The 12,676-nt window shown below is 34.9% G+C and overlaps 1 protein-coding gene across 1 annotated transcript in view; it reads right to left on the reverse strand.

The window, feature by feature from the left end:
• LOC133526667 (rap1 GTPase-activating protein 1) overlaps positions 1–12,676 on the reverse strand; it is a 413,034-nt gene that overhangs the window by 267,889 nt on the left and 132,469 nt on the right. Inside the window, exon 2 of the mRNA XM_061863365.1 lies at positions 538–758. Coding sequence (XP_061719349.1) covers positions 538–611 — 74 coding nt within the window. The 5' untranslated portion in view covers positions 612–758. The remainder of the gene's footprint in view (positions 1–537; positions 759–12,676) is intronic.

Raw genomic sequence — 12,676 nt, forward strand, 5'->3', positions numbered from 1 at the left:
CAGGTTGCATTGAAAGCTTGTGGTGAACTTTTTGAGTGGCATTAATTAACTTGAAATTATATATACTTGCGTGTCGTATTAGCTTGTTAGGTACATTGCGATAACATACAGCGTGTCTCTAGCCCTTGGCAATCTTGAATGTCCTAAACGCTGATTAGTGAATTTCTGAATAACGTATATACGAACTATTATGACACTGGAACAACATTCGCGGAAAAATTGACGATTTAAGAATAATCGGATCTCAGATGTGATGAATTTATATGGTCAGGGGTGAAAATTACGCGTGACAACCTACTTCCAATCAAATATATATTTGGTTCCTGACCCGGTGCGTTTCTCCAGAAAATTCCTGCCTCGTACAGCTGATACGCTTTAAGCCTTGACGAAAAGATTGTACTGCAACGCACTTGCAACACCTCTGGTATAGCAGCTGTCCAAAGGCGACGGTAATTAATCCACCATCAGGCGATTAGTCCGCTCGTTTATCATCAAAAAAAATTTAAAAACCAAAAGACGCTTACGCCGTGTACTTACCCGTTTTGCTGCGGCTCTTGGTTTTCATCGGCCTCATTACTGACGATGGAATCTAGCATTTGTATCTTCAACATTTTAGATCGTCACATGACAACAACTTTTCCCTTTGGCACTGGCACAGGCACATTTGCACTTTTAATTGAGTACGCACCACACTGAGCAATATTTTTCTATTTTAAATACACTTATAAAACTGGAGAGTTCTTCCTTTGGTGAATGACCTGAAACAATATAATGGCTAAGTTAATGTGTGTACGAATTGTATGAAAAGTAAAACGCACTTGCATAATTTTTACGTTCTAAAAAAATTACAAATTGAAATAATTATTGTAGCTTACGTCGAACTAGTATTATTAATTTAATACCTACGTTACATATATAGACATACTTATGATGAAAAAATATTGATCTTGACTTGTCAGATACCATAGTTTATTTAACTTGGGATAGCACTGAACCTTGATACAAAACAATAAAAAGTGAGTTTATGTGGCATAGGAAATTTATGGCGCGTTTCTATAATTATGTCATACATTATAAGCAACCTCTTTGAACTGATTTCGCGATCATAATAATTAGCAAATTTGATGAATGAGCAATTAATCAACTCGGGGAACTTTGGTATAAAGCGAATCATGAACTTTAAAACCTTTTGATCTCAACATCTCTAAAATGGATTGCTATAGAATAGTTTCCATTGTTTCAGTTAGAGACAATTTTCATTATGCCATTTTGGCTAGTTTGGGGCTAATGAAATTGTTTTCCCATTGTTTATAAATCTCAATTCAAAACAGTGTAGCATTTGACTAGAGTTAGACTTAGAGTTAGAAGTTTAAATTGTTTGTCGTTTCATGTTGTTTGTTTAAATACCACAAATTACCCATAAAATATGTCAAGCAACTTTTTCGCTAAGCATATATACGTAAAACGAATATTACACCTAATTTTTTTATGAATGTTCAAAAATTTAACGCAGCTTAGAAAAGATCTGTCGTATTTGTAAGGGTAGCGCGCGCGCACAAATACATTTGTGCATCACGGTTTTTCTAAACATCACCCAAACTGCACTTTTTTTGTCCGACTACCTGGGTCCCTTGACGTCATAGAAATAGTTATTTTTTCTCTATGATTCCTGCATCGCACTTTCGGAATTTTTAAATTTCTATCCATATATACGAATTGGGTTGTTTTTGGTTGAGGGAGTCCGTTTCTACGCTGGAAGTGTAGACTGAGCATTTATCAGTTGCATATCTTATTGGCTAGGGCGTGAAGTACTTGGAAGTATGGAGCGTACATCGGAGGGCATGTTGCTACTTGATGAGAAAGGGATGTGCTTAGCACTCAACACCACTGACGTAGAAATTTTGACTCCTTTTTAAGCATAGTTCATATTCGAAATCCTCCCTAGAAATCTAGTGCCATCAAATCGGCATACCAAACTTTACCAAATAAAAATGATGCATCAAATTGATCCCGGCCAATCAGAGCAAGGAAAAGGTTTTTGATTGATATACACTAATAAGACATCTTAATTTCAGAAACTGTTCGATTTTTTTCCTATTTAGAACGGTTTTCTAAGTTAAAGCCTAAATAAAATTCTACACTTTGTTGGATCGCTCAAACGCACACATTACCTACCTGATATTTATAGCTCATGCGAGTTGGATACGCTTACCGCAAGATTGAAACGAGCAGAGGCTTAATGTTATGATACATGCACAGTAAGTTTAATATCTGCGTATGTAATTAATGACTAAAGTTATACGCATGCCAGCTTGTAACAATTTTACCTTGAAAATTACTGTAGCTCATTGTACACACAGGTACTTCTCATTGAACATTATACATGAATGGGAGTTTAGCACAAAACTAATAATTGATATGAAGACATGGTATAAATTGTAATCTAAATCAGAAATCAGAAATATTTATTGTGTACATTTTTTGATGAGTATCAACAGTTTTACCTTTTTCGGGCATACAATTATTTTTATCTTAAACTAGGTTTTAATATTTTATCTTAAACTATATTTTAATATACATTTAGGTTTACATAGTTATAAAATTCTTGTAAGTTATAGAAGACTATGTTTCTTAAAAAGTTTTTAAGCATTTTTAAAAGTACATATTTCCTTCGAGGATTTTTATTCCGTTAGGCAGATGATTGAAGACATTAATAGCAGATATGAACGTACTTTTTTATATGTTAAGGTGCTAGTTCTCGGAAGTACCATATTGTACTTATATTGTGATCTGATATTTTCTTTTCATGAACGCTTTGTGAAATATTCAGGGTGGTTTTTTGCAAATAGGCTTAATTCTAATATATAAATGCCGGTAAGTGTCAAAAAGGGCTTCTCCCTAAACACGTCACGTAGCGATTCATCCATGTACATTCTAAAAACAGTTTTTAAGCATCTTTTTTTGCAATATAAATGTTTTATCAACATCAACAGAATTAACTAAAAAAAAACACCGGCCATTAGATCTTATAATTGTATACTTCGAAAAATTCAAAACGACAGTGCGATTGATTTCCACAATCTTGGGCTCAGGAAAGCCAGGCAACTTCGTTCTATAGACGATGCTTCGAGTACATTTAACTTTTTGCACGAACCACGAGGACACGGACATTAACAAGCTCGACTGTGGTTGTATTACAATATAAATATCTCGGAGTTTGTAGGATAAATCAGAAAGTTTGTGTGGCGCAGGTGGCTAAGGCTTGCTTGCTTGTTTAGTATTATCGCGGTTTGGCTTTGCGTGTTTGATCGTTGGTATAATACGTTGCGTACGTTGTCTTAATGAAAATAATATTTTGTACATATGTGTTATGTATTAAGAAGATGGCTGATCTATTTGTAGTTTGTATGTACCTACCTAATAATTTGACATTTGGAAGTAAACTTCAACTTACTTGCGATAAATCATGAACTTGCTTAAAGATATCATCACGTTTTAAATATATCTTAGTATTTACATGAATTAATTTTAGGAAAAATGCATTGTAACTTCTATATAACATAGTTGCAATAGTGTAGATGAAATACGTGTTCCCTTAGTTTGTTGATGTGTAAACGTGATCTTAGGTTAAATATATTTATAATACCTGCACAGAGTAAACTAAATCCTGAGCTAACCCGTTAAATCATAATAAAACCCAGGTTTTCCCAGAATAATTTACTATCGTATCGCAAAGTTTTCAAATCAATGAGAAAAAGTTTTACTTGCAAGCGTGCCCTTAAATGAAAACTCTTAAACCAACGCGCACGAACTTGTTCCAATCTATATCATGACAGAACTACATTTTGAAATTGTCAAGTTATGCTAGAGAAATCTTAGGTATACATGCATTTCGGTTTAAAGTTTAGAGCACAGGGAAACGTGTACGCGACAAGATTAATTAACGCCTTGATGCAATTTAATAGCAATGACGCAGAGCAGCTGGAGCGTGCAGAACGTAATAGGCGCTATGACGTTACCTGAAGGAAAGAATAAAAATTTAATTTACCTGTCAACGTGAACGATATTCTACTATTATAAAGGTCTTAATAGAATTTCATTGAACGTTTCAATAAACTAAATGATTGAAGGAATACTCCAATAATAATGTTTTGCTGTCCAACTTATTTTCGAGTTTGTTTCGTTAAACCTACTATAAATATCTAATTAATACAATTCCCGAAAAAAGGTACACATATATTAGTTCGGTAAGTGCTTGTAAATTAGTTTCCTGCAAAACTGTAGGTTTAACCTGTTTTCTCTAACATTTTAAAAACCTTTATAATAAACTCTCTAAATATAAACTTTTTTAAAATGTATTAAAAAAAGGGTGTCAAATTAGCTCTCCTTCGGTGAGGGCGAGAACAGTAGACTGAACATCGACCACAGGAGTGAGGGAGAAAGTACGGCGCTCACTTCTCCCTCAGGCCCACGAAATCTGCCTTTCAGCAGCTCATTGAATTTGGAACCGCGCTCGAAAGGCACAGTTAAATTTCGGAAAGGTTAGCAATCATTTTTCACATCTCAGGTCACTAGGTGACTTCCCGAGGAGAACTGGACACCGACTGCGATATTTGTGAGGTTCTATCTGTTTTGGCGTATTAAAACATTTCAATAGCGCGATGCAGCCCGTTGGTTAAAGGATCTTTTAAAATTATCGAAGTAACAGGATGCAAACTTGAAATTAAAATAAATATGTTTGTTTTTTTATAACACCTTGCAAATTAATCTAATACATTTGAATATCTACAAGGAAAAATGTTATAAATTATTAACAGACCGAATCACAACAAACACATTTAATTTTTAAGGTATGGTGGGTAGAAGCAGCGGTCCAGTGAATTACGATTCTTTATTGATAATGACGCAACTCGTGTCTTTGTCTAAATGGATGCTATGTGTGGTGTTATATCGATTTTAATAGGTATTACTTTTAATGAGCTACTTATCATACTTGGAAATTAAATAATGTGTACCTTCTCGTATTAGAAGTAATTTTGGTGGTATCTTTTCAAAGTGCTGTGTTAACAAATAAGGTAAATAAATAAATTACATACAAAAACATCCAAGTAAAATCTAGTTTCAAGCATTCTAGATCGCATTCCTTTCCGTTTTAGAAGCGAAATAAAATGTTGACACCAATCATCGTCCTTAGAAACTTGGCGTTTTACCAAATATCGATGTCCTTTTCAATCGAATTGCCATTAACACCTTTACTATGATCCAGATCGTTTACCAATAGTACGTAATTGATAGCTTTTAGTCGCATTTTTGTAGTACCTCTGAGCTAACTTATTTTGACTCACCTCCCTTACACGATTACATGTTTACATTTCCAATATACTCGTGCTTATTACCTATATATTTCTGGTGCATTGAAATCGGTTCACGCAAAACAATATTCGAGGCGAAGTATTCTATTATTATATAACTTGCGCCACGTGTATTTTTTTTCTTTTATATGTATAAGTATCGCATAACAAATTATTATAAAATGCGATTTATTTTGTTTTTTGGGTAGGTATTATATTTTTTGAAAGTAAAATTAGTAAGTAAGTAAATACTTTATTGTACAAGAAAAATAAATATTGATTACATCAGATAGAAAATAATTGGGTAGTACAAAGGCGAACTTATCCCTAAGAGGGATCTCTTCCAGTTAACCTATGCCTAAAAGAGTAATTAAAAACTATACCTAAAGTAATTACCTATATATTATTACATACTAATCATACTATAAAATATATATAAATAAATATCTTTACTTATCTTAATAAGTAAGTAGTACTTAGAAGTTTTGCTTCTTCCTCGCGTTGTCCCGGCATTTTGCCACGGCTCATGGGAGCCTGGGGTCCGCTTGGCAACTAATCCCGAGAACTGGCGTGGGCACTAGTTTTTACGAAAGCGACTGCCACCTGACCTTCCAACCCAGAGGGTAAACTAGGCCTTATTGGGATTAGTCCGGTTTCCTCACGATGTTTTCCTTCACCGAAAAGTGACTGGTAAATATCAAATCATATTTCGTACATAAGTTCTAAAAACTCATTGGTACGAGCCGGGGTTTGAACCCGCGACCTTCGGATTGCAAGTTGCACGCTCTTACCGCTAGGCCACCAGCGCTAAGTACTACTTTTGAAGTGATTCGGTTTATTTTCACTCACGTAGTCGAAAATCGCACGACATGTTCCATGTATGTTTAATATGTCTGTGTCTTATTCATTCTCAACTTATACCCTAATCGACCCGTAATGCGTGATGTTGAAATGTCTAAAGAATTCCAATGAATAGTGTAAGTATTTTTACTGGTTAGTTTGTAAATATTACCCGTATAATACAATAAAATGTAACTGGTAGAAGCTAAGAATGTATATGTTAAGAAGTTATATTTATGATTATTCAATGTTTACTTTACAACTTTAAGTAAAAAATACATAATGTTTTAAGCTTTTTATAAATCGTTTTCATCACACTTGCTCGAAAAAGATCTTATTTCATGCAGGTGTGCTGAAGAACAAAGGCCTAGTTCCCGCGGGAGTTATGGATTGTGAAAAAAATTATGTCACTTATTCATACAAACCAAGTAGCATAATTGAGTTTTACTTTTAAAATACATGACGTTTATAATTTAATATTTTTGTTTATGTTAAAAAAAAATAGTTTGATTAATTTAACAGCCGTTTAAAATATTTTTACATAATATGCAATCGGGGCTGAATGCCGAATAGGTCTGTGCCTTCGATGCCTCACCTGCCAAGAAATTACAAAATGGCGGACGAATATTTGATATGTCACCGTATTTAAGAATTATTTCGCTTAAAATTTAGTTTTTTCTTCGCAAATGTGATGAAAAATAACATTGTGTGTAACTCCGGGGGTAAGAATATTGCAAACTCGGGTCTTTAATTCTCTCCAGCCTGCGGCTGTCGGGAATTAAAATTTAATTATTACGAGGGTTCGTATCCAAAATTTCACTAACCCCCCTTGTTGCACAATATACTATTCTTTTACACTTAAAACTAAAAACTCCATCCAAACCAAGTAAACTTTTTAAAATTAAGGTCTAATGTACAAAACTTTTTAACTTGAAGTTCTATATTACAGATTTGGAATTCTCCGTAAAATGGAGTTTTGCGACGAGAAAGCTTAAAATAACAATTTAAGTAAAAATACGTTCAAGTAATCACAGAAACCATTCAAACTTAAGGTTTCGAAACTTAGTTTCACTTAGTTCGGTTAAAAAAACTTTGGAATTGACTGAAACAATAGAAGAGTTATTTCTGCGCCAATTTGTTCGCTATTTTAGAAAATGTGCCCTTTTAACAGTTTAAACTTTATTTTAGGAATGAAAGTGTGCAATCTATGCTAGACTAGATATTATTGTGTGTTTTTATGTGGGTAGTTATTAGTTCCTGTATTGTTTATCCTATATATCCTATATACTTACTATCTTCCTATCCTATAATATTTGAATTTTGGTATTCTTGATACGGAATCCATATAAAGTCCACCATTATCTATGTAAACAATTAATATAGTTCGTGTCATCCACGATGACGCGCAGATTTGTCAAATCTAACCTATGGCAATACGAATACAAATATGACATTACGAGTCAAGGCACGTGTTTTCGTGAATGACACGTTCTATACCTACTTGTTGGATTTATACTCAATCTCGAAATCTGTCCTTTTATAATTTCTTTACATCGTACCAAAATGTACTAAATTGACAGGATTAACTGCCGGCTACTGAAGGAAGTCAAAGGTCGACGTTAACATATTTTATTCGAGATTAGCGACTTACAGAAAAGCAAAAATGGCACGTGTTTTTTAAGAAAATAAGAATCCGAGTGACTCGAAAGACTTAGGAAGATTAATGGGATTTGACAAAAGGGCCTCTCAACCTCTCAGCCGGGTGACGTCACGCTTTCCCATGGGTGTCGTAAGGGAAGGTCTAATGTGTTGAGATATAGGTAAGTGCAGAATCAATGCCAATGTATCTACATTGATTCTGCATTCATGTCACGAAATTGCTTTAACATAAAAAAATCCAGCAAAGATGTACACACATAACTAAATAAATCGATTAGATACTTATAAACTGAAGTGGTAACAACGTTGAGAATGGCATAAAGATATTTATTACATTACAATACATTATTTTTTGTTCCGATATCACATCCCCGTATTGAGGCGCTTTTGGGTCAATATCAAAGGATTTTTGTCTGCCTAATTTCTTGGGCACAGTTTTGTTGTTAGTTTTAATTTTTACTGTCAAACAACCAGAAATATCATAAAAAAATCAAAAGACACATTGTCGAAATATGTCCAAATAGATTAAGCGTTCGAAACGCCCGTGATATTGAGATTGTCCCTTAGGACATTTAACGCAAAAAATTGCCACTATGACTGATTGATTACAAAGTTAATAATATACCCTAGTCGAAAGTTCATGTATCACACGTATATTATTATAAGTACGTGCTATCGGTAGCACTGTGTGGGTGACCCGATCCGTACGGCCTCGCGCCGGTGCGTCCGATTTTCATTTTTAATCATCGATACCGACCGACCGTGAATTAGAAACACGCAACAATGAACAATCAGTAACAATCATTCATATTTTTTGACTAATTAGCAAAACAGTTATTAATTTTTTTTTCGTCTGTCATTGTTAGCGAAAACAAGTTGAAAAGATCTAGTTTGTGTTAAATGTATGTAGATACTATTTATATACTCGTTGTTTTTTCAAATCTTAGTCATCTTTTGTGAATAACATTAGGTCATACTAAGCAAATTTTACTATGGGACCAACCACGAAATCGTGAAAAAACAATTGGTTGTTTCATCAATTTGGCTGATCAGATGATAGTGTTTTCTAATGCCATGCATGCCAACGTATCCTTCAGCGATTGAAACATTTGTAAATCCTTTACTTCATTGATAAGGTTATGAAAACTGTTAGTACTTTTGCCACATACTTATATAAAAGAAAGCGGCAGTGAAATATATCGCATGTGTTATCATTGCGCTAGGAGCATTTAAATAAAAGAAAACAGCAGTGATTTATGTCGCGTGACGCCTATTGTTTGTCAAAATTTAGATTTTATATTGAGTAAGTAAAAAAATGTAATGAATAAATTAGATTTAGTCCCTTTACTTAGTTACTTTCTACTAGAAAATCACTGCACATTTTCTTTACCAACCTGAAATATTAGGTAGACCTATAATTGTGTTGCGGTCGCATACTGTTGTGCACAACCCAATCTTGTTCTTATCAAAAACATTATACGATCTTGACGTTATAAAATACAAAAACCGTTAAATAATAGGTACATTTCGTTATCAATGCGCTACTGAATTGAATACCGCAAAAGCCACTTCATTTCCTGCACTCAACATAGAATTAACTTTTAAGAGATCTTAGATACTCCTGTAGCTGACTATTTTATGACTATTTATGTTCCATTTCCCTATAAAGAGCCGGCAGTATTCATTTAAAATTCTATCGATAAGATGAAGCGTTTAGAGATCTAATCTAAAAGCAAAAGGTCTGAAACCATATTCGATCGGTCCGATCTCGTCATTCCAAACTGGGCAGATATTTTTTGTCGCATAGTTTCATAGCTGATAGTATCCATAGCCTGTTTCATAGCTTCGTAATGGATCGATAAGTTCATTCACATACGACGTCATTCAATAGTTAATGTTTTCATTCGTTGCCTGAGTGAGTTATATTCAGCTCCATTAATTTCAATCAGCATTTGTGAGAATAAATTGTACAATGCATCAGATTTAGCTAGGTTAACTGAATATGCAGGCATAAATTTAAGTACTTTTTTTTTTGCAAAGTCATAACAATAATCGAGACATGTCTATTAAATCGATATTACAAACTTTTTTACAATGTATTCAGACATTTACATGTCTTTATTCTGTTGTTTATGATGATGTTTTCGATACTAATGTGGCAGCAAGGTTAGTATTGAAGGGATCGTAGAAGAAGGCTTATTATGTCACATCGAGGGTGCGGAGTGCTAGGGTCGGCAACGCGCATGTAACTCCTCTGGAGTTGCAGGCGTAGGTACATAGGCTACGGAGACTGCTTACCATCGGGCGGGCCGAATGCATATTTGCGACCGACATAGTATAAAAAAATCTTAACTATATTCAGAAAACCAATGTCTTTTGGCTAATGGCTAAATGAGTTGATGACGTTGACAACTTTGCCGATATTCTCCTAACGTAACGTAAGCATGTCAATGGACGCAATAATAAATACCTAAATTCATTCCTAAGGTATCCATGCAATTATGTATGCACCTAGGTGTACCTAAGTCGCCAAATACAAAGCGACCAAAGTGACCAAATAACATCATTACAGCTCTTATGGTGTGTGGCTATTTTGGCCACTTTTGGTTGTCGCTATCTATTTGATGCTGTCTGTACTAGGAAAACAGTGTCCTATATTTTGTAGTGCCGTATCCGTACATCGATAATGTCACAGCCACCGCGGGAGTTGTAAACTACAAGCAAACTCCATTTAGAGTATTTACAGCCCGTGGCTACTAAACTGCATTTTATCCGACAACTAAGTATTTGGCGTTGACCAGACCAACATTTAAGTACGTTTTTACGGACCACCCAAGGTACTTAGTCTTGATAACTTTTAGTAGTGTTTAATGAAGGTTAAAAGCATAGGTATATAGTTCACATTGATGATGGTCGGTATGCAGTTTATTTTTTGTATTGTCCCACCTTTGATATTAAGTTATATCATAACCTTATTTGCGTATTTCCGGCTTTTTGTCACGGCTGACAGGAGCCTGGGGTCCGCTCGGCAACTAATCCCTTTTTAGGGTTCCGTAGCCAAATGGCATAAAACGGAACCCTTATAGTTTCGCCATGTCCGTCTGTCTGTCTGTCTGTCTGTCTGTCTGTCTGTCTGTCTGTCTGTCTGTCTGTCTGTCTGTCTGTCTGTCTGTCTGTCCGAGGCTTTGCTCCGTGGTCGTTAGTGCTAGAAAGCTGAAATTTGGCATGGATATATAAATCAATAAAGCCGACAAAGTCGTACAATAAAATCTAAAAATTTTTTTTTTTTTTAGGGTACCTCCCCTACACGTAAAGTGGGGGTGAATTATTTTTTTCGCTTCAACCCTAGAGTGTGGGGTATCGTTGGAAAGGTCTTTCAAAACTAATAGGGGTTTTCAAGAAACATTTTTTGATAAAGTGAATATATTCGGAGATAATCGCTCCGAAAGAATAAAAAAATGTGTCCCCCCCCCTCTAACTTTTGAACCATAGGTCCAAAAAATATGAAAAAAATCGTGGAAGTAGAGCTTAAGAAATACATTAAATGAAAACTATAGCGGATATGATCAGTTTAGCTGTTTTTGAGTTATCGCAAAAAGTTTTCCCTTCATAGTAAAAAGACTTACTTTAATTAGGTACTGATTATGCAAATTTGCCTATTTGTTTAACTCGGGTGAAAGGTACCGTTTCATCCCTTGGTTAACAATTTACTATACTTTAAGCTCCAGTTTAGCTTAATGTGTCGGAAGAGTAACTACGGAACCCTACACTGAGCGTGGCCCGACATGCTCTTGGCCGGTTATTTTTTTTATTACATGATATGTCTGGTTTTGATGGATGGCAATCAAACTGTCATTTTAGATCAGAATGAGACTGTCATCATAAAGAAACAAAAGATAGATTTCATTCAGAATATATCCATGGATTGCAACTTGCAAAACGGGCCGCCTGACCGGCTAGCATGAGTTGCGTTACTTGCGTTCTCGCGCGCGACTCCATCTAGCCTAGCGCGACTTCAAGTACTCGCGCGCGAGAACAATTCATGCTAGCAGTTCTGGTGTGCGTATAAAACTTTAACCAACTTTATAAATGGTACAGGGGGTGCTCTAACATAAGTATCCACTTTTCGACGTTGGGGCACTTACTGTATTGTACTACGAGTTGAAAGTACATTATCAACTTATGTCTAACTTTTCATTTTTAAATCTAGTAGTTTTTTCAGGAAAATAACTATTTCGTAACGTGTTGATCGTGTTATGGTACCTAATAACCTAATAACAGTTGAAAACTAACAGCGAGGAGCATATGACATTCTATCGATTAGGATGAGTTTGCTAGAGAAGAGATATAAGCTAAGGTGGTTTTCACACTGGTGCCGCATGCAGTCGCAGGATAATGATAACCGCCTAATAACATTTTTTTTTGTTGTCCATAACACATACAGTCACACATAAAAAAATAGATAAAACTTACAAAATATATAAAAACAGGACCTTTTCACAATGTCGGTGGCTGTAATAGTGCCCTGGCTGTTCCATTGTCGTACAAGGCCAGATCACTGTTCAAGCTAGTAAATATGGGCCTTAGTAATCGTAACTGAGTGTGATTTCATGCTGATTATATGGAGCGACATTATCGCTAAGCGATAAAGCTCTTTAATAAAGATAAAAAAGACCTGCAGGTTCATAAATGTAAACATCAATGTAATTTATTTTTAGATATGTATAGCATTCAGCTAGGTAATTTTTTTATTTTACGTCGCTCATCCTATTCAGAACACAAAGAAGGTAGGTACATAGCGTGAATCGTTAGAAAACGAATCGGAA

Source organism: Cydia pomonella, chromosome 16 (genome assembly GCF_033807575.1).
Source record: "Cydia pomonella isolate Wapato2018A chromosome 16, ilCydPomo1, whole genome shotgun sequence".
NCBI classification, from domain to species: Eukaryota; Metazoa; Arthropoda; class Insecta; order Lepidoptera; family Tortricidae; genus Cydia; species Cydia pomonella.